The sequence below is a fragment of the Anguilla anguilla genome, chromosome 3 (assembly GCF_013347855.1).
Source record: "Anguilla anguilla isolate fAngAng1 chromosome 3, fAngAng1.pri, whole genome shotgun sequence".
Classification (NCBI taxonomy): domain Eukaryota; kingdom Metazoa; phylum Chordata; class Actinopteri; order Anguilliformes; family Anguillidae; genus Anguilla; species Anguilla anguilla.
Window position 1 is genome coordinate 17,587,617 of NC_049203.1, and position 22,711 is coordinate 17,610,327.

The window sequence follows — 22,711 nt, forward strand, 5'->3', positions numbered from 1 at the left end:
GTGTCAGCCATTTGCTATAAATTGGCTGCCATAGTTTGTCCAATATATAGTGAACTAGTGAATCATTTATAACACGTTCAGATATAACAAATCTCAAAAACAGACAGCAAGGGGTCAAACTAATGCCATAGCTGCAAACTAACAGACTGAAATGGCTCAACTAACACACCAGCAACAGACTGACACTGCAGTATCTGGCTGATATCACTGAAAGGACCTCACATGACCTTTTTAAAAAAGTGTGACATTTTAGCAGAAATAAATGCTTACTCATTGGGGCCTCAGGCTTCTGAGGGGAAGGGGCTGACTCACCTCGTAATCCAGGGGAACCAATATTTCCAGGGGAACCAGGCTGTCCGGGAGGTCCTGGGATTCCAATCACCCCCATCTCTCCTTTAATACCTGGGAATGAGGCCGGTCATGCTTTATTTAATGAAACATACACAAATATCTCACAACTAACTAAACAATAAGCAAACAAGTGAACCAGGAGTATTCAACATCATTCTTATTTTCAAAAGGATTTCTATGCAGGTAACACAGAAGGAGTGTAAATTAAGGCATAAGCAGTGCACAGTCCTTTCTGTGTAGCTCTTTGCTATGGAAAGTTGTGTGGAAACACAATGAATAAGGTCACTGCAGTCAAGAGCTTCTACCTTATTCCTTTGTCTTCTAAACACAGTTTCAGCTATTCCAACTTATAATCTTGTGTGTTCTGAGTGTGTGTGTGTGTGTGTGTGAGTGTGCATGTTTACTCACCTTGATGGCCTGGAAAACCATCTCTTCCCGCAGGGCCTTGTCGCCCAGGCAACCCCTTTGATCCTGGGACCCCCTGAAACCCTGGGGTACCCTTCTCCCCTTGAGGCCCGGGCATGTCCAAACCGGCGGGACCGGGGTACCCCTTATCTCCCTTCACTCCGCCACGCCCTGTCAAAACACAGAACCATGAAATCAGAACCTCACGTGAGCTCACAGCACAGAACTCAGACCTGGGTATGTGGCATCAAACAGACACGCGTATAAGCGTGACTCAATGACTCAATTAATGGATTGTCTAGGACTCAAAGGAGAGTTCATTAAGCAGAACTGAAGGGCCGGAGAAATGATCGTCTTAATAAAGGCTCCGGCGTGGACAGGGTGTGCTCACCGAAGGGGCCAGGCAAGCCCGGAGGACCCATAGGTCCAGGTAACCCCTGCTCGCCCAGTCCCGGGGGACCTGGGGGGCCCTCTACTCCATGTCTTCCAGTAGGTCCAGGTTCACCTGAGAACACGAAGGAAATCAAACAAAAATGCGCCGTTGCCAGGTTGCCGGGGGGCAGCTAGTGTGCACTGTGTTTTTGCTGGTTTGGGGATGCCAGGGTAACGAGATGAAAGCACCTTTGATTCCTTGAGCTCCGGGAGGTCCTGTCTGCCCCTCTTGTCCTGGGATTCCAGGAAGCCCGATGCTCCCCTTCTCTCCTGGGAAACCGGTGACCCCCTGGGGTCCCATGTAGCCTTTGGGCCCTGGCAAGCCTCGTCCCGGTTCACCCTGGAGCACATTCAACACATTAATCACGAATCACTCCACACCAGAGTCACAATTAAAGGCTAACTTCACACAGACATCGCAGCATCATGGTTGTCACAGGCTTCCATAGTCCAGATGCAATTTCAATGCAGCCTAAATCTCATTTTTCGAAATCGCCACATTTCACAAGTTACTCCATTTTGGAAAACGATTACGGGAGGGATATGAAAATTCATGCAGAGCTGCATTTGGTTAGTCATGGCATGAGTGTACAAGAGGACACAAATAGCTTTACATGTAGCTACCTATAAACAGAACCAATTGTTGCTGTATCTGTCATCAATTGCCTGGCAATTTAGCTCACTTCCACACTTACAAATACGTACCTTTTGTCCATTTTTACCGGGACGTCCATCAAACCCATTCTGCCCGGGACGACCTGGCTCTCCGGGCACTCCCGGAGCCCCTGACATACCCGTATACCCTGAAGTTTGAGAACGAGTACAACACAGTGTATCAGTGTATCACAGTGTACCACAACAAAGTGTAATAATGCAAAGTCAAATAAAAGTTACGCAAAATTGGTATTCACTTAAAATTGTATTGTACAGTTATGAAATAATGTATTTTGATAAAAGCTTTGAAATACATCATTATATAATATGTCATTAAGGTTGTTACACACATGTTGTGTGTGTTTAACTTCCTTTACATAGAGACCTAATAACAATACTAGCACCAATACTACTGCACGTAAATATGTTGTTCATCAAGCTATGACTCCATTTTGTGGAGTGTAAGTGGATCAGAACGGAAATAAGTAATTGAGTTTGTGCCTTTATTTGCAACAGATTTTTTGAAGTATATGTACTCTTTAACACAGCAGTAGAATGTCTAGCTGCATATGGTACATTCTCTATGTGTGTGTGGTGGGGAAGGGGGAGCTGTGGTGTGTGTTTTGTGTACCTTTGGGTCCAGGTAAGCCAGGAAGTCCGATTCCTGGGAGGCCTGGGTCACCTTTCCATCCGGGGGAACCTGGTGCCCCGGGATCACCCTGGGGACCTCGGTCACCTGAAGAAAGATGACCGGCATTACTGACCTTGGGTTCCCTCAGCTGTCCCCTTCAACTCGCTGTGACCTTTGCCTTTCCATACTGTCTGATTCACTAAGGGTTTGCACTGTCAAAGTGTGCAAATGAGCATGTTGGATTGCCATGCTATTCACTTGCGTAGTGAGAGAAGAGCTCGTCAAATTGCGCAGCCAATAGAGTAAGTCCCACTGAGCGCCTGACATGGTTGCGGCCATGCAAATCGAAATCGCGCCCAATTCACCAATACTTTGTCACTGCGACTTCAAACCAATGTTGCGCAAGTAAGAAACTCTTAAAAGTGGTGTGAACACCATGAGCAAAGACCAGTCAGGTTACTTTACAAGCAATGGCTGCTAACATTTCTGCAAGACGGAGACATCGTTACCAAAATCAATTAAGGCAAACAAAAGAGAGGATATTCCGTCCTCGAGTATCACTGTTTCTCCTTTCACGGGCTGAAATCATCCATCACGGTCCACACTCGAGAGAAGGCAGAACAACACTGAATTGCGGGGCCCATTTAATAGGCCTGTGCAGCTGATTGTTTCATTCACCAACAGCTGAAGTATGCAACTTTCAGTGTTGGGGGAAACTGCTCTGAAAGCATAGTTGTACAAACCACCAATTACTTCACACTGGAAGTAGTTGAAATACAGTCAAGCTACCCTAAAGAAAAATATAGCTTGTGAAACTACAATTACTCAAAAATATAGTTCAAACTACTTAGTAAAAAAATAATCAAAAAAGTTATCTTTATCACGCTCCCCAGTCATGACATTGCTTTGTCTTGCAGATGGGGAGAACCGCTATACAGCTCAGTGGGGAGAAGCAGCAATGTATGGCAACTGGCAGTTGACCATTGGCAACTGTGCACAAAGTCAGGCACAGAGACAAGGGGATTAAATGCAGACAGACAAAACCACAGGAATGTAGACGGGCAGAGACACAGTCAGAAGCTCAGTCACAGACGGAGAGAAACTGAGATTCACAATTGGAGGCAGCCTTCACATCTCCCTCAGTTCACTGAAAAATCCCCATCAAACTATTTTTCAATTTGTGATAGACTTTCAGCTTGTTTCCTCAGTCGACTGGAGTAGAAATGAGCCCAACCCTATCAGCGCTGGAGTGAAGGAGGCCACACGGTCATCAGCAGGGCAGTTTCCTCCCAGTTGCTGGCACAGAAGCCTTTTAAAGTGACAGGGCTCACCTTGGAGTCCCGTTCTCCCCGTCTCACCCCGAGGTCCAGGAGTCCCCTGTGGCCCAGGCGAGCTCACACCCTTTCCCGGTTCGCCTTTGGGTCCTGAGGACGAGAGGAACAGGTGTCACTCCTCGCACAGTTTCCCAAAGATACCTAGAGCGGTGCATTATGGGAGACTAGGGCATAGGTGCATAGGCGCATGATTTGAGTTGCCCTGTAACCCACTGCAAATGTAGACATTTGGAAAACATTCTTTAGTTTCAGTAGTGCAAAGGTAACTATTACAGTTTGGACCACTTCCCTGACAAGCAGACAGACTGCAGGAGTCACATATGTACAATAACATTCTTATTTTAACCTGAATATTCACATTTAACAAACTGCACCATGAGTCAAGTTAACACCTTATTCCGATAAAATAACCAGAATAAACCTGAATAAACCCAGTCGCTCATAATATGACGTGGGATATTAAACACAATATTTAATCACATAAACACCTTATTTGGAAGCTGAGAATGTGATATGACTGCACGTTCCATTGTGTACAGAATCTTGGATTATTATTCACTTGCTAGCCTGTGGCAGTGGCCAGCTTACATTTCCTGAGTAACTGCAAGACCTGTTTTAACGAGGGGTCTGGATTTTAGACTGATAAAACGGGGGCAGCGAACATACCTACAGAGCCTGGAGCTCCAGGACGTCCTGGTGCCCCGTGACTGCCCTTCTCACCAGGCTCTCCTGGTCGCCCGTAACCAGGGATACCTGGAGGACCCCTTTCTCCTGGAGTGCCGATCAAACCAGGGTCCCCATCTAGACCCCGGTCTCCTTTGATACCCACAGTTGCCTGGAAGAAAAGCAATATATGGTGAATGTAGGCATCGTTTATATTATTACAATAATAATCATTATTATTATCATTATTGTAAACTTTATTTATAAATTTTCTCAGCCACAGGATAGCCATGTTTGGAGAAAGGCCTTGAAATATGGGGCAGAAACGCTTGATTTGGAAAATACCAATGCTTTGTTATGGACTGCAACACTGTTATTTTAGTAGCCATTTTGTTTCCCACTGAATTACAGGAAAGGGCCGATGTACAGAATGAATGTCATATCATTTAGATTTTTATGTTCTGGTAGGGGTGGTGACAACAGCGGCAATTGCCATTCATTGAAAGCTGGCTTCTCTGAATGGACCAGAATTACCATCAATTTTACTCTTACAGTCAGCTAATGTTCCCTTGCTGTCACTATAGTGATGACTGTACCTATAGCAATGCATGCTGTATTACTGTAATACGGTCTTATATTGTTGTCAAAATATAGGCTGTTGTTGCTATAGTAGCAGTTGATGTGATCTTGCGCCTTTCACAGAAGGTTCCACCATGACTGCGACCTTACGGTTCCAATGGACACTCACCGGCTCTCCCTTGGGTCCGGGCTGGCCCGATAACCCATCTCTGCCGGGGAGCCCATCCACACCTGGCAGCCCATTTTGGCCATGGGTGCCAGGCACGCCCTTCTCCCCCTTCAGTCCCGGTGCCACGTGGATGTCGCCCGGCGCACCGTGGGCACCGGGGGCCCCCATCAGCCCTGGGTTGCCAGGCGTACCCTGAGAGAGGACAAAGACAAGCAGGGACACTCTTATCTCTGGGTCAAAAAGTTCATTTAAATACTCTCACCCTAAAGACACCAGTAAAATGAATGCAGCTCACTGACAGTTTTAAAAGAAGCATCAATTCTCTCCAGTATTCAGAGAAAAACAGACTTACATTTACAAGTTTCATGTACAATTCTTAGGAATCTCATAAATGTAATGTGTTCTGTTCTCCAGATAGGTGAATGGTAATTTAGATCTGAACGCCTGGGTGTGCCCAGGAGCCTGAAAGCCTGGTTATGGTCATGGTTGTGGTCACAGTTGTGGTCATGTCCGGTCACCTGGTTCCCAGGAGCACCAGCAAGTCCAGTTGAGCCCTTCTCTCCCTTTCGCCCGGCGGCTCCGGGGAAACCTGACATGGAGATGATGGAGAGATGCGTGAAACCACAGGAAAGCAGACCATCAAAAAAATAACTAGCCCAGGATGAGGAGGTCTGCTTAGCACATGGTCTGTTCCACAGTCATGACAAATGGAGTCATACAAAGTTAACCTGCATTTCTGCACAGTGGAGTCTGTCAACAGTTAAATGTGGAGGGATAGCTGTCCCAATGTGCAACCACCCTGGCATTACACAGAGAACATGGGCGCCATCTACAGCACACTCTTCAGTGCTGCATGCTGTATGGAGTGTGATTGCATTACTGAGAGGTCACTGGAGCAGGTCAGCACCCGTCTACCGAATGCAGACGTTTACTGCACGCAGCTGGAAATGCACTGCGTGGCTGCGGCTGAGCGCGTCTCCCCACCCGAGGCCAAATGGGGTTGCTCCGCCTCCCTCCTCACCTTGTCTCCCGGGGGGGCCCTGGGCGCCAGGTAATCCACGGACCCCAGCGGTCTCACAGTGAACGCAGGTGTCCCCTTTCTCACCTGTCATAAACAGGGCACAGGTAAAGAGTGAGAGACACACAATGTGCCCAAATGCCTACTGTACGCCCACGAAAGTTCCTTTAACACCAGCAACTTCACTTCGTGCAGAACTGAACTGTTTTGGGGAAAAAAATCAGTTTTTTGAGGAAAAAAAAGGTTGTACATAATTGTACGAACGGCCCACAAACACTTGCTTATTCTCTGCCTCAGTGGATAAACACATCGAGTCAGCGTGCACGGTAACGGTGACTGCTCTCTGACACCAGCAGCACCGCAGAGTAGCACGAGGCTACATCCGCGTGAACGGATGAACACTGGCAGATCAAAAGCACCCATAAAGAAAAGGGTAACCACATGTTCTTTTACAAAAAGCCTGTTACACATTAATGATTGACAGAACAGGCACATTTATATCTCATTAGTTCTGCGTCCTATGATGTAAGGGAACCCTATTTGACATCCAAGGTCATTCTCGTACCCTTTTGTCCCAGTTCGCCGCTGAGTCCAGGGGGCCCGGGGTATCCGGGGAACCCTCGCTCCATAGTGCAGTCTCCGTCTCCTGCAAGACATGACAGGCAGGCACAGGTTAGAGTAGCAGTGGCACATATGTGCAAAAGTAAGGGCCACAGGGTCTACTGAACATGGGGGATTCACTCCAGGGGCCCCACCCAGGTGTGTCATAGCAGCGGAGGGACTGTGCAACCTGGGATTGACTCCCAAACTGTTGGTCAGGAGGGGTTCAGGTGGATTGTGAAATTCATAACAAATAAACTGCACTGCTCATTACGGCACTCCCACTGAGATTCACAAACTTCTTACTAAATGCTACCTGCTATGTGTACACTAATGCCATTTCAGCCTTCACCAAAGATGCTTTACGTTAGTTTATCTGAGTTGGCATTACAATTTTGAGATTATAAATACTTGTCTTCTGTACTTTAGTGTGCTAGAGAAGACAGGATATATACTATATATATATATATAGAGAGAGAGAGAGAGAGGGAAGTCCATGATGACAAAGACCATGGCACATGACTAATACACCACAATGTCTGCTACATATGCACGCTACATAAACCAGCATATAACCATGACCTAGACTGAACAAAACTTTTACAGAAGGAGACCATGGGCGCTAATCGATGAAGAGGAAGGGCAGGGCGCAGACTCTGCATAAATCCATGGAGGTAAACTGCACCTGCGGGTCCTGGGGGTCCGGGTGATCCAGGGCGTCCGTCTTCGCCGCTTGGGCCCGAAAGAGACTGGCCAGGCGGCCCCTGCTCTCCCTTCTGCCCTGATTCTCCGGGGAACCCTGTCTCTCCTTTGGGACCCTCCACATTCCTGCCTAGAAGACCACCGGAAAGTTATTGTACCCTGCTCAAACCATCAGAATGTCATTCTAATACAAAGGTTACAGATAAATGACGTGTCATTCTCATACCAAGGTTACAGATCAATCATGCATCATTCTGATACTAATACTAGTGATGAAGGATACATCACTCTCATACCGAGATTACAGACAAAAGATGCATCATACTGATGTTATGACTGCTCGACAAGAGGATTCACGAGGAGCCAGAATTGGCCAGTAAAGGGATGTTAAAATCCCATTCACTGAGACTGCAGATCTCTGACAATAAAGCAGGAACCTGCTGTGTATTTCAGTTCTACGAACTCACCACAAAACCAGTGTGGTGTAGATGGGAAGCAAACACTCACCTGGTAGACCTGAGTCTCCGTGACTACCAGGAAAACCTAAGAAACAAAGATATATTCTTTCAAGTTGTGTACATACAGTAAGCAACCATCTACCAAAGATCACTGAACCAAAGACACCACTTTGACAGAACTGATTCTCCAACATTTTTGTTTATATATTGTCTTTATGAGGAAAATAGAACATTGTTGTAAAAGAAAAGCCAACAATAAATAATTAATTAAAAAACAGAATAGTTAAATTACTAATTAACAGTGAATTAATGTTAATAAAAAGTTAACCACGGCATATGTTTGAGGCACCTTCAAACAAGGTGAGGGAGATGAGGGAAGAAAGAAAATCAAGAAAAAAAGAAACAAAAAATCCATAACAAATCTATGTTTGTACAATTTATGTACAAATGTACTTGCTGGCAAACTGGTGTAACTGTAATGATCAAATATTTCTCAAAACATTAATGGGTAAAATTGCTCTGTTACATCATTTAAAGAGTCTGGTGTTCTCAGTTGTCTTTATTACAGATACGGGTGGGATAATGCAATTAACAGAACTATGCAAGTACAAATGTTTCTATGATATACGTAAACTAATTTTAGCCATTTCAACAAATCAGTAGATACAGACGGGTGTTAAATTTCACATGTAATTACTATGGTTATAATAGAGAGCTTGGCTGAAGAGCTAACAAGCAGGCTCAGTCGTTCTGAAAGGTCGTTGGTTGGGATACTCTGCATACTATCTGGGATACGCCGGACTGCATTGCTGACAGTGACATCACGGACAGGGACAGACAGAGTCAGTGCTTACCTCGTTCTCCTTTTATTCCAGGAGAACCAGGGTGCCCGGGCGGTCCGGGGGGGCCACCAGCCTGTAAAGTGGGCCAGTCAAAATGCCAATGAGTATCAGTAGATGTGTCTTTATTAAATAAAATGCATTGCATAGACTGTAGAGCAGAAATAACTTCTCTGCTACATGAGCATGTATGTTTTGCTGCTGAATTGCAATGGGCTGACTCTTTTCGTAAGGGTGAGATATTCAAGAACCCAGCAGTGTGTCACCTAAGTGTCATGTAACCAATCAAATTTAATCATGGGACAGCACTTGCCAGGTTATTGTGTTTCCACATAACCCCCTTATTGGACAGTGTCATAATCCAGCATCGCATGAATCACAGTTGAAAAATCATAAATGACACAAGTTTTCTAATTCAGACTGGAGTGAGGATGCAGAGGTTGCAGAGAATGCTGTTCCGCCATTGTACTACCCATAAGTCATACGATACATGATATATAATGCTCATGTATTAACTATTTCTATAAAGAGAAAAGTGTTTTTATTCTGTCAGTTGGCACATATTATTCAACCCTGTTTTTTACTGGGGTTTTTTGTAAAAGAGTTTGAGTGACATCTGCTGGCTGGGATAAGGACTGCAATGAGATGTACTGTGCAGTTGAGTTCATTAAAAAAAACAATGACAAGGAGACTTTAAAGAGAAACACCATTACGTGTAAATAATGGAGGAGTTGGAGTTTCAGAACCTTACTTACGTTTCCAGGGGGTCCCCTGTCGCCTTTTTCGCCCTGAAAAATTAGAGAACAATTTGAAATCTGTTCTCTCACACACAAGCAGAACAAGCATTCTGGAGGAAGCTTTATTTATTGTACAAATTGAATTGTCGTACAAAGTTTGTACTATGTAATGAATGCAAGGTCAGTCGTACCTCCGAAACAATAAGAATTTTAATGACAGGAACCCCTGCCAGAAGCCTGTTCAGTGCCATGCAGTGCTAATTTCTGAGCTATTAACAGATGGACATACAGTACTTGAAAAAAACATATTGGGTGAACTGAAAAATCATAAACAGTTTCTACAAATACCCAAAGCCTCACAAAACTGATTGTTGGAATACTGGAGATGGCAAAGTTAATGTCTTGGTCGTGTGCAGCATTGTAGCTTTGGGCATGAGAAAGAAAAGATGGTTTGAGAGTCAGTAAGCAAAGGAAAGGGGTAAGGGTGAGTTACCGGCTGTCCACTGTATCCAGGTGCTCCAAGATAACCTCTCTCCCCCTGAAACACAGACATTTGTCAGGGTTAGAGATGCTGCACTGTTTAAAAAGTGGTATGATGACAGAGTAATATAAAACAGGATATTAAATGAGAAAGTGTTCTTAAACATCACTATAAGCTTTTAATTAGATCATTTTATGCTCTCTTTGAAAACATGACTATGTACTTACTTTGCTGCCAGGTTCTCCATCCTTGCCTGGTTTACCCTGAAATAAATAGGAAAACACAATTCAGTCCCTGCCCTAAAAGCATTAAATCCTAGAACTGTTTAGAGAGTACACACTATTTCACATACAAATGCTCATTCATTCACAATAGACTCGTATAAGACGACAACCATGAACATGACATGTTATAATGTAAACTGAATGAATGGGGGGAGAGAGTGCTGGCCGCTCACCCTGGGGCCGGGGGGACCTTGTTCACCTTTGACCCCGCTGTGGTATGGCTGACAGTAGCCCTGTGAACACACAGGACACCAGTCCGATGTAATCCTACTGTTTAAATCTCATCTGATTCTATGTGATATTCCCAGTAGGTTTGCACATGAGGAAAATCACAACTGTACCTTTTCTCCTTTGTCACCAGGTGTACCTTTTTCACCCTACAGCAAACGAGAGAAAATGCTTTCTGTCAGGAAGCTGATATGCAGTATGGGATATAGATTATTAAGCAATATAAAACAAAACTGCCATAATTAAAACAACTGAATTTTAAACTACTACATACCTGAGGTCCTTGTTCGATATGGGTAACGGGGGGGTGCCCAGATTCGTGAGAAGGGCGTCCTGGTGGACCCGGGGGACCCCTTATACCTGGACCTCCCTGTCAAGACAAAAACATAAACATACATGATGAGCAAACACATACCAAGGGATGTGCATCAGAGAGCCAGTGCAGCCATCGCACAGTCATCAGAACTGCAGCAATAACCAGGAACGTCAGTACAGTCATCACACAGTTATCCGAACTGCAGAAATAACCAGGAAAGTCAGTGCAGTCATCAAAACTGCAGAAATAACCAGGAAAGCCAGTGCAGTCATCAGAACTGCAGCAATAACTAGGAATTTGGTTTGAAGGCTTTACCTTTTCTCCCTTTTCACCCAGGAAAGTCAGCCTGTCACCCTGAAATGAAAAGGAAACATTGACACTAACACCTAAAAATCAAGAAGGCATTCAGTCTACTGAACCTCAAACTAAGTATACATATTATAGTAATAATAATAATAATAATAATAATAATAATATGAAGAAGTTTTTATATGAAGAATTATTATTATTATTATTATTATTATTATTATTATTATATATCACTGGGAGACAGATCCTATATTTAGCCTACCTTTGGTCCAGGTGGCCCAGGTGGACCTGGATAACCCTGGAGTAAAATAAGGAAGACAGACAAATAAAGCACAGGAGATATTATCAAATACAGTCATATGCTCACATCTGAACTAACCTAAATGCAGGCAGACACTGTGTGGAATTTAGGCCGTGTACTTTCCAAATGACTGTGTTGTACGGTATCTGTATTATATTATGTCATAAAGCGTTATCATAATCATTCTTTCCAGGCGACCCCTTTTGTGTAGATCCTGAGTGCAGGACAGATGGGCCAGGTCCACACTCATCACTCACTCTGGGTCCCTGAGGGCCAGTGGGTCCAACTGGCCCTGGACCTCCCGCAGGTCCTGGGGGCCCCTGCAGGGAAAGAGAGGGTGGCACCATGATTAGCCAGCCATTTAGCAAAAATGAACCACTTAGAAACCTGTAATTTAGTACTGTGAATATCTAATATTTGACACACATACGCGCACATGACAGTGGTATTATATATTAATAGATGTATGGGACATACTGCTACACATGATTGCATGTCACCTCGTACTGAACAAGCACATGTGTTAGAAGATGAACTGCTGCACGCACCTCCGAACCTGGAAACCCAGCATACCCTTTTTCGCCTTTCTCTGGAATAGAACCCCCAATGACACCACCTGCATCACCCTGAGAGAGAGAGAGAGAGAGAGAGAGAGCATTACAAGAGCAGCTACCAGTAATTAGGGGAATTTACACGGCATATCATTGTATATGTGGCTATGATATCTCATATTATCTTAATAGGATCCAAATGAAATATGATTAATTGATTAATCATCTCATTACCTTCATTCCTGTGAGACCAGGGGTACCCTGTGTGCGGGGGGGGGGGGGGGGGGGGGGGGGGGGGGGGGGGGGCAGACGAACAGGACATTAAATACTCTCATTTACAGACTGCAGTATATCTGGTGACTGAATGCAGGGGGGTGGGCATGTGGGTACTCACAGGTGGACCTGGCAGTCCCGATACGCCCGGGAGTCCGTCAGTGCCCCGCTCTCCCTGGAAAACAGGAGCAAGCATGAATTAGTGTCACCTCTCCGGGAGGATACGGGTTTGAATCCTAAATGAGGCGGAACCTCTCTCCTGAATTCCTGATAAACACACAGCGTGGTATCTTTACCGCGACTAGCATAGCAAGCAAAATAAATGTGTTAAAATGCAATGCAAATTGAACTGAAATACACAAGAGGGAGAAATCCTGTTTTTCACATAACTTTCAGACAAAGCGTCAGAGACAAGAATGGGCGTGTCTAGTCTAGGGAAATCACTCAGGGTTAATAATATTGTATTGTAAGATTCTACCTTTTTCCCGTCGCATCCTGGGATTCCTGGTGAACCAGGAGGGCCATCCTGTCCTGGGATTCCCTGGAGATGGAAAAAAATAGAATAAATGTCTGAATATATTTGGTGAAAGAGGACCTGTAGTGGTGTGGAGTACAGCATATGATGTACAGGAGCACAACTGAAGAAATGCTTATACACCTCTAGTCTAACTGTGCTTCACATGGTCTGCATCAAGTGTGAAAGTTGTGACTGTATTAAAACAGAAAATAAATGTTTGCATAGTACCCACTGTTAGTTAGTAAAGGAAGTGTTTATAACTTCCTTTCTTCCTGACACACATTTCTGACATAATGTAGCGTTTAGAGGGCCACAGACCCTTAATTAAGTGTCTAATTAAGAAGAATTATCAGTTTGTTCCAATTCAGTAACTACAATTATGGTTGAATTCTAAATTATTATACACAGTTGAACCTGAATTTGACAGCCTTTGCCTTAAAACCATTTAGTCTATGTTTATGTAAATTAGCAGAGGGATAGTGTACTGAAAGGATCTTACCGGAATGCCTGGATTTCCTGGGAATCCAGGTAACCCCGGAGGACCCTGAAAGACAGTGTCATCACAGTCACATCATCATCATCAATATCACCACTATCATCATAAGCATCATCATCACCAACACCATCTTCACACTCATTACATCATTGTTTTCTGTAGTGCTGTCACACAGAGTGCGTGATACACCGTAAGGCAGGTGTGTTTGAAGCACTCACACGTATTCCTTTCATTCCAGGAGCTCCAGGCACGCCGTAATCACCCTGCGGAGACAGTTACCACAGTCAGACACTATGCTGAACAGACAGCCGTTATAGCATTAAGGTTAGGGAACCGGGTTCCCCAAGTTCAGTTCCCAGGAGTGGCATTGTTGTTGTTCTCGTGTGCATGGTACTTAACCAGAACTGCTTCTGGAAATGTCCTGTAAATATGTTCATATAAATTGCCATAATTTGCTCTGGTTAAGACCGTCTGTTATATGGCTATAATTTTAAAATAAGGACAGCATCGCCCTTTTTGCCTTTTCCAAATTTTTCTCTCTCCTCAGGCATGGGTGATTTTAAGCCACTGCTGCTTTTCATACCGCAATCCATGAGTTGAGTCAGAAATGAGTCAAAATTGTTTGTGTGCAGGTTCAACATTAGGCTGTGGGAACTCAATTTACCAGCAGAGGCCGCTGTTGAGCAATGAGACAGTCATCCCAGTCATATGGTTTGGGCGTGAATCGTAGCCCTATGTGCACTCATCTATCTAGTTGTGTCTCAAAACAATTCTGCAGCTCGGAACAATGAAACACTAACAGAGAAAAAAAGATACATTGCCCTGGCACCTCACAAAACTGCACAGCGCACTCCATTGTTTCACTGTTTACATTAAATTCTCCCAGATGAAACATTCACCATTGAAGAGGTGGGAAAATTCTGACCTTTGAAATATTATGTCCCCGGTCTTTCCCCTCCACCCCACCCATCCAGATCTGGAAGTGAGTGACTTATTGTTTTGACAATCAATCAGCAGATCATTGCTCTCCTGGTTGCAGCCAAGTTAGAACAGACACTCATGAATTTACAAGATACAACAACACACATGGAAAAGAATTGTTCTAAAACATAAACATGAGTAGTCTAGGATAAAAATTTGGTAGTTTTAGATGCCGTTAGGTAATTGCATAGTGGCTAAAATGTACAGGCACAGGGACAGGCTGTGGGAAAATGGGAACTACTGAGAACAGGGTGTCCCTTAGACCAGAGTTCGCAACCCCAACGCCCTGTACGAGTGATTAATGCTGCACGTCCTCCACCACTTCCTCTCCGCAGCGAAGACTTCCTGCGTGAGAGCACAGACCCAGTTTTCCAACTGCGATGATGTTGTCTGATGGTCTGGAACCCCATGGGCAAGACTAGAGCTGGATATATTGACCCATGAGTTACTGTATGCGTACATTTGTGTTTCAGGTGGCACTGCTTTCACAGGGAGTAGTAAAACTCTGCTTATATAGCTTTTGTAGGGTAGAGCTGCACAGTATACAACTGCCAATGTAAAACATGCTCTCTGTGAATAATCCGTTCTGGAGCACTCTTTCTGGCCTCTGGAGTCTGCCGCTGGATGGGGGGGGGGGGTGGCATCTGGCTCCTGGGTGGCCCAGAGCAGGGGGTCAGGGGGCCCTGTGGGCTTCACTCACCTTGGGCCCCATCGGCCCCGTTGGGCCCTCGTGTCCTTGCATTCCAGGAAACCCCATGTTGCCCTGCAGGCCAGGAAATCCCCTCTCACCCTTGGAGAAACAGAAGCAGCAGACCATTGCATTGTATTGCCACATTGTATGCGAATCACTGACAGATTGTTGTGGACCACTGAACGTGTGGGTGTGGCCAAAAGCAATGGGTACACACAGGCTTCATGGGAAATCACTGGCTCACCTGCTTAAGCTTTTCCCAAAACCATTTTTCTAACTTTGACTTACATTTACATTTAAAACCACAGGAGCGCAATCTTTAAATCTTCAGTTATATGTTAGCTGTACCTAATGCAGAACAGTGGTTAAAACAGTGATTAAGTGTTGAAATTAATTATATTCCCATAACAGCATTAATCATGTTACAATTAGGTCAACATACTGTACTTAACTGGGCTATAGAAATGGACTTTCCCTGTTCAATAATCAACACCCCTAGCAGTCACTAGGTGGTAGTATTGCTCTCTCTATATGGCCTGACCCAGTGAACTACTTCCTCCCACAGTTTTTTCTACATTTTTCTCAGGGGTTCCACATCTAAGAATGCTTATGTGTGTGTGTGTCTGTGTGTACGTAAGTGTGTGAAGCTGATGTGACATTCATGTGGTTTCACTCCCATTAATCGACATTTCCTTCATCAAACTAAATCTATTTCTAACTAGAAGACACGGCTGGGATAATAGTTACAGTTAATAACATGTTTCTTTCTGCATTCCCATCTTTTAGCAGTACATTCCACACATTTTTTGGTCATAAACAAGACTTATAAAAAGAGCAGTCCCACTTTCTTCCCATGGCCCCTTTCTACATTTTCCAGGCATGTGCATGAAAATGAAAATTTCACTATTTCAGCACGCATTCATTTTTTCCCCAAGCACATTACAATTTTAATAAATTTTAAATAATGACATGTCATCACTTCCAACCACCTATGTGAAAATCTTTACAAATAACCAAAAGTATGTCATCCAGGGACTGTGAGAATGTGCCAGATTTTAAAACTGCAGGCCTCCGTACGTGTGTGTTCAGGGTTAAGCTTTTTGAGATGGCCCCCTGGTTCCACTGTTTGGCTTTCTTAGGGCTAAGCCTCGTGTGTTTGCCTTGGGCTATTTTATTTGGCAGCGGGGTCGCTGAAAGCTGTACCTAGAGGGCTTCTGTTTGCCATGTTCCCCTCTACTGCTGCCATCAACGCTCTCACACTGGAGAGAGAACAAGAAAGGCCAGGAAAATCTAGACAGGATCGGATCATGGGAACCGGGCCTCCTGCCAGCGGGAACAGAACGGTTGCCGTGGGGGACGAGAGGGGGGAAGTGACATCATCAGAGCAGGGGAAGAATTCCATCTTAGGCGAAGCAAAAATGAAATGACTGATTGGAAAGAGCATGTGCAAGGCATTATCGGCTTTAACGGCTCGGAACAGGAGGTCCATGAGCCAGCGAAAAGCACAAGCCACCAAGCACAGATAAGAGCTGATTTTACTAACGCAGGCAGGTGAGTGCTGATTTGGCTGTATGGTGTGGAGCAGCTGAACTGGGCTGCTGAAAGATCAGATAACTTACTCCAAAAACTAAAATGTCCCCCTGCAGCCATTCACTCATGAGCACAGTGATCGCCAAACTGCTCTTCCAATGCCAGCCTCGTAAAGCTCACCTTATTATGCCTCAGGTTTGTCTGAAAGGCAACGACTATAAACCACTCACCTTTTCTCCTTTCACACCGCTGCAGTCACACTTTCCTCCACATCCCGCACCTGCACAGCCCTGCAGAGAGAACACACACACCTCAGTGTACAGGTACAAACCTCTTCTATTACATACGTGACATCCATTATGGAAGCAGCCCTGCTGTTCATGGAATTCAACAGCACTAATGTAGTATCACAATATCAGCCAGTAGATGGCAGCAAACTCAACTTTTGATTTCACCAAGCACTGGCGAATGCGCCTCACCAGCATCAAGCTAGCACAGTAGTAGTCATACCATTCCCTGACTCAGTAGTTTCACAAATTTAGTAGTTTTAGAATCGTAGGATACAAATAGTTAGAAACAGAACATGGTCTATTTTTTAGAACTGCATACCGCATGAATGCCTGGAGAGAAAATCTCCAAAAGATGATTTTGTTTTGACACACATGAAGAGTCCAGTGTTCCATGCTGTGAGTATATATGTCACCATATCACCTGTGCACGGTTCAGCATTCTAGGTTCTGCGATGGCTATCCTGCCGTGTAACCGCAACGCACTAATCTGACAGGAGATCAAAGCTGGCTAGCTCGTTGAAACACGCGTCATATTTTGGCTCTTTGGCCTGTTTACATCTTCAGAAACCCAAACATGACATCAGAGAGATCAGAGGACAAAAAACCATTTGAAAAAAAGGCACTAAATCTAGATTCCTGATTAAACTGGCCCCAGCCCAGCGTAGTGCCTTTTACTGCTATGAGAACATGCTTAGAGGATGCCATCGTGGGAATGTGAGGCTGGTGTTCGGCGCCTATGGGAGATCCCAAGGGAACACAACCGAAAACTTTTTTTGGTCCCGCTCAGTGGACTTCACATAACTGGAACAGACAAGAAAACAAAACACAAGAAACAAAAACAAAAAAACAACACCAGGAACCTGGCAAGAGAGAGACCAAGATAGACAGGTAGAGAAGAGAGAGAGAGAAAAGGACGGAGAGAGTGAGAAAGAGAGAGAGGGAGGGGGAAAGGTCACTGATGTGTCAACCATGCTTCATGGATCAGAACAGTAGCACCAAGCACTGGAGTTTCACCACTTCACAGAACAGGGCACAGATTAAAGGTTATCAGATTCAATGTCATCAGCCATTACTTTCTATCACAACCAACTACAAAATGAACCAATTTGTGGGTTTGTGCTCCTGAACAGAACCCAAAAATCCCCTATCACTGTCCCTCCCGGACAAGGAGCCAAAGTCAATTGTCCAAATTATACAATCTGCTCGGTCTATCAGTGACAGAAGTGAAGAGACACCAGCAGGTATGTTTTGGCTGACCCCACAAGACCCACAGCTTGTAGTTTCAAGGCTGTCGACAGGAAGCTCTTCCCCAGCAGCACCACCCGGCCCCGCCCATAACCTTGTGGTTTTCGCCAGAGACTGAAATAACCCAGACTGCAGTAAATACTTATCCTCCAAGCGGCTTCCAAATTGAATCAATGCCCCAGACCATCGCGGTACAGACAGGGAGATGAAAAGTTATAGTGTATCCTTCTCGAACACCGTGTTCCTCCTTCACTGTTACTATAGTAGCCTAGGTCTGCCACGCCCACCCTTTCCCCCATAACACAGACAAGTGATTTTTCTGCTGACATGCTACTGTCTGAACATCAACCAATACTGGATCTTCAAAACCACAACAGTAGGAAGGTTATATGAATTAAACTGAAAGTTGTACAGCCTGCTATCTGTACTTATCTGTCCCGTATGTTGCATGTTGTGGTTGACTGTATATTTTTAGTCTACTGACAGGAGGCGCAAATGAGCACACACTCAGGCCCATCCTACTCATGTATGCTCTAAGTAAAGAAGTAAATATCAGCACCTAGACACTGAGTATTGTGAGTGTACAGCAGACATAACCCTGAGTGCATGTGTGACCCCAGATGTGATTCCAGGTGTGTGAATGCATGTGTGCGTGTGTGTCTGCGTGCGTGAGCGTGTGTGTGTGAGGCACACTACAGTTTGTTCATGCTCTGCTCCTCATCCACACCGTATTTGTTCACGGGGGGTCTGGTTCATCTCCACGGCGATCGTTAGGACCGATGACGGCAGCCCATGTTCCTTGAAACACAGTTACGCCCGCCCCCCTCCCCGTAAACACTTTCCAGAAACCTCCGTCATCCACGTGCCTGCATGATGACCTCATTCCCTCGAGTCACGTGCAGATGACGCGTTCGTTAGATGGCGGTTTACTTTGTTAGAGTGCTGTTTAAAAGTCTGACATTTGTTTTGGCAAGGTGGCCTGTGCCCTGCGTTACAAGCACATCTGCTTTGCCTACCACACAAGTGCAGAGTTCAAATGAATCAATTCCACAGAAGTGCCTGTACTGCTCTGGAGAGTCACCACTGAATGGGTGCCTGCAACAAAGCTACATATATGGGCTTGAACTTTTCACAAGATTGAAATGAATAATGAATAACTGACAATAATAATAATAATTATTGTTGTTGTTGTTATTATTATTATTAGTGGTGGTAGTAGTAGTATTAATAATAACAATAATAAGAAGAAGAATGAATAATGACCTCAAATCACTGATTCTTTTGTTTCATGTCTCTTTTGTTTCTCATATTTTTTTGTCTTGGGTAGAGCACAGCACTATTTTGAGTCACTGTCACGACATTCTAATGCAATGGTGTGACTCAAATTATAATTCAGTTTTCTTTGTTGACATGAAACAAAAACGTAATTATTGCCAAAATATAAACAATACTTAAAATAATAATATCAAAATAATAATAATGATAAATGTAACAATAACAATAACAACAGCAACAACAACAATAGTAAATCAATAAATATGTACAGGTTATATGCTGGGTGTGGGTGGACTCTATTGCAACAATTTAATGTGGCAAATTGATGCAACCACCGAACATCAAACAGAACTGAGTGGCTCTATCACTTCAGTGTAACTCTGCGTAATTGAGTCCCTCTGAACACAGGGGTCTAGTGGAACAAAGCGATCCTATCACTAGGGGATAATTCACTGTTGTTTCCCCCTAAACTAAACCAACACTGTTTCCTAGAAAAGGGTGTTTGTATGTGGCTTACTTCAGTCCTGTCACATATCTGCTTGGGAGAGGAAGCGTAGCCGATCCTTTGCCTTCCTTCCCGACAGGATGCTCCTGAAGGAAGCACCCACATCTTTTGTTTATGTGGATTTTTCTTTTGCTCTGAATGGGCAGCTATTTTCTTCCTCGTTATGCTGTTCCCCTTTCTTTCCTGAATGTGTGAGTGTGTGTTTGTGTGTATGTGTGTGTCCATCTACGGGTGAAGGCCATGTGTTTCATACACACATGCGCCGCTGCTCCAGAATCTGTGTGGAATGCGGGAGCAGCAACGTGTGTGTGTGTGTGTGTGTGTGTATGTGTAAACGTGAAATCCACAGCCCTAGTACCTAAAACCAGTGAAAGCGGGGCTTCACAAGCTGTGTTTGGTTAACAAGGGCATTAAATGTTATACTGTACACTCAGTGACTGTTTGCATATACCTGGGGAAGTATATAGCTGTGTCACCTTCCTACACATCTCTGCACCCCCCCCCCCCCCCCCCCCCCCCACTCCCCCCCCCTCTCTCTCTCTAGCTAGCTTGTTTCCTGGACTTAATGTCCATAGACTTTTGACCGGATCCCAGCTTTTGTGTGTGCATGTCTATGTGTGTGTCCATGTGGAAGTGAGGCCTACTGTGATAAAATGTAGTGTGACTGATTTTTTGTTTGTTCCATTTTTAAAGACAAAGAGCCACATCCAGGATCAGGATGTTAAAAAAAAACACTCTTAAAAAAGACTGTTTATCAGCTATAAGCATGACCTCACACAAGATTGTGTATGACTGATAACCAAAAATAAGTGGATTAGAGGATTGCATACTGAATATTATAAATATGTTTAGAATAAGAAAAGTATACAAAAATAAGTTCTCAGTACAAGCAATTGGTCCAGTCCTTTCATCCTTTTGTAAGTCAAAGTTGAGAACAAATGTTGATGGAATCAAACCCCTAATTTCAGGACGCAGTTCCTACATCTGTCTTTACAAGTTCCAGAAACAGAGGAGTGATAACAGCTCTGTGAAGCAGTTCTGCTTACAGGAGCTCTCCACAGTCCAAGCGTAAATCAATCCACATAAAAGCACATAAGCCAAGTCTCCAAATCTAGCAATGAGACATTCCATTCTGGAACCTTCCTCATATATACAGGTCACTGATACTCATTCCAGTATAATGTGATTATTGATATGTAAAATATGCAAGTGTGCACACTCACATACTCTCTCCCTCAGTGAAGAATAGCAAGGCCAGAGCAAACGAAATCCACCTTCAAATATAAATAATATCAATCGTATAAGTTAAACGTACACCAAGTGCTATTCTGAAGTTAAACATTTGAATGTGAATTAAAACAGAGCTCCAAATGTTTACATCACCATATATACTGCTAGCACCTGTCAGCCCCAAAAAAACATTTCCATATCATACCAAGTCCATATTCCTCCTCAGAAAAGAAGAGTTCAGTCAGAGGTCCTGACTGAGGAGAGGGTGGAGGAGATACATCTGTAAGCGATCTGTTCTGCATTGCAAAATCTGATGGCATCTGACAGGTCTAAAGGCTCTAGCTCCCTTTGACTTCCAGCTGATCTTGGCTCACCCCTATGGACACGCAATATGTTGTAAATATATTGACCTTCTGAAAATATAATGGTGCGATACCTGAAAATGGTCATATTTTGTGCATCTCCCCGTACATCACAAAGTGCTGCAATATCTTGATAATTTAATTGTATTTATTTTCCATAAAGGTAGTCTCATGCTTTAGAACTGTCAAATGAATCTGAGTTTTATTCAGTCTTGCATGTCACTGTGTGGGAGTGCCAGCGTCCAATCACACATCCAGACTGACTGAGTAGTCCAAGAAGCCCTATTAGTATGTCCACTGTACACAGTCCACTGTACACATATCCATCCATCCATCCATTATCTATACCCGCTTATCCTGGGCAGGGTCACGGGGGGTGCTGGAGCCTATCCCAGCATGCATTGAGCGAGACACAGTAAACATATGTCCACACATATTCACAGTCCAGAGAATATGCATCGACTGTATATCAGACGTGACACCAGCACAGATTCTCCAGTCCTGAGTAACCAACCCTGCAGTGTGCGGTGTAAACCCAGTAAAAAACCGTGACCACATCTGGTTGTTGTGAGCGGCAGGCTTTCTCCGCCCGTGACGCTCCGCAGATCTCTCGCCCTCTCTGACGGCTCTCCCCCTGCCCTGCTAGGAAGAGCTGCCTCCCCGTGATGGCTCGCGTTCTGGCGGTAATGAACCCGGGCGTGCGGGAGAGGAGCGGCCACCCGCACCAGTGGCCCGTTCCATCCGGCGTCGCGCGCCGAGGGTGAACTGTGCACTGTGCGCCTGTGTCAAGCGGCATTTGCAGCATGTTAGCTAAATTTAAAAGGGAAAGTACGCGAAAGTCAACAATTTTTCGCATGTCCGTCACAATTCCAACACAACTCCAATTTACAACATTTCACCATTTGTCGCAGCCACCCACCCGCCCTGCAGTAGTGCAGGTTGGACAAGTTTTTGTGGTTGGCAGTGATCAACTACAGCTCGTGTGCATACACAGAGGAAACATGTAATTACAACATGCTGGGGAAAGTTTAAGTTCTCTGCCGCTAGAGAACATAGTAAAGCATACAAGTGGGAACCATGCCAGGGGTTCACCTGACTGAACTCACAGTCAAACCACAGCTTCGGATACACATGACCGCAATATTAACAGTGTGGTTAGGAAAATAATCACGGAGGTCATTTTTCTTTAAAAATCACAAATCTGTGTTGAAAAACAAACTTGGTAAAAGGAGGTGAGGGAGCTTGGGACTCCTACATCTGGGAGACACACAACA

At 44.4% G+C, this 22,711-nt stretch overlaps 1 protein-coding gene across 2 annotated transcripts in view; it reads right to left on the reverse strand.

The window, feature by feature from the left end:
* Nucleotides 1–22,711, reverse strand: part of col4a1 (collagen, type IV, alpha 1) — a 52,069-nt gene that overhangs the window by 13,762 nt on the left and 15,596 nt on the right. Inside the window, exons 2-33 of one of the 2 annotated variants that reach the window (XM_035411470.1) lie at nt 16,761–16,820; nt 15,010–15,099; nt 13,547–13,591; nt 13,332–13,376; nt 12,794–12,856; nt 12,437–12,490; nt 12,277–12,303; nt 12,040–12,117; nt 11,749–11,811; nt 11,453–11,488; nt 11,197–11,235; nt 10,840–10,935; nt 10,679–10,714; nt 10,511–10,570; nt 10,281–10,316; nt 10,066–10,110; nt 9,591–9,623; nt 8,851–8,911; nt 8,046–8,081; nt 7,522–7,668; nt 6,802–6,882; nt 6,240–6,323; nt 5,737–5,807; nt 5,219–5,410; nt 4,474–4,642; nt 3,805–3,897; nt 2,474–2,578; nt 1,894–1,991; nt 1,378–1,528; nt 1,148–1,261; nt 760–927; nt 313–402 (exon numbers count right to left, since the gene is read on the reverse strand). In XM_035411470.1, coding sequence (XP_035267361.1) covers nt 313–402; nt 760–927; nt 1,148–1,261; nt 1,378–1,528; nt 1,894–1,991; nt 2,474–2,578; nt 3,805–3,897; nt 4,474–4,642; nt 5,219–5,410; nt 5,737–5,807; nt 6,240–6,323; nt 6,802–6,882; nt 7,522–7,668; nt 8,046–8,081; nt 8,851–8,911; nt 9,591–9,623; nt 10,066–10,110; nt 10,281–10,316; nt 10,511–10,570; nt 10,679–10,714; nt 10,840–10,935; nt 11,197–11,235; nt 11,453–11,488; nt 11,749–11,811; nt 12,040–12,117; nt 12,277–12,303; nt 12,437–12,490; nt 12,794–12,856; nt 13,332–13,376; nt 13,547–13,591; nt 15,010–15,099; nt 16,761–16,820 — 2,566 coding nt within the window. The remainder of the gene's footprint in view (nt 1–312; nt 403–759; nt 928–1,147; nt 1,262–1,377; nt 1,529–1,893; nt 1,992–2,473; nt 2,579–3,804; nt 3,898–4,473; nt 4,643–5,218; nt 5,411–5,736; nt 5,808–6,239; nt 6,324–6,801; nt 6,883–7,521; nt 7,669–8,045; nt 8,082–8,850; nt 8,912–9,590; nt 9,624–10,065; nt 10,111–10,280; nt 10,317–10,510; nt 10,571–10,678; nt 10,715–10,839; nt 10,936–11,196; nt 11,236–11,452; nt 11,489–11,748; nt 11,812–12,039; nt 12,118–12,276; nt 12,304–12,436; nt 12,491–12,793; nt 12,857–13,331; nt 13,377–13,546; nt 13,592–15,009; nt 15,100–16,760; nt 16,821–22,711) is intronic. The other variant, XM_035411471.1, reaches the window with a different exon arrangement.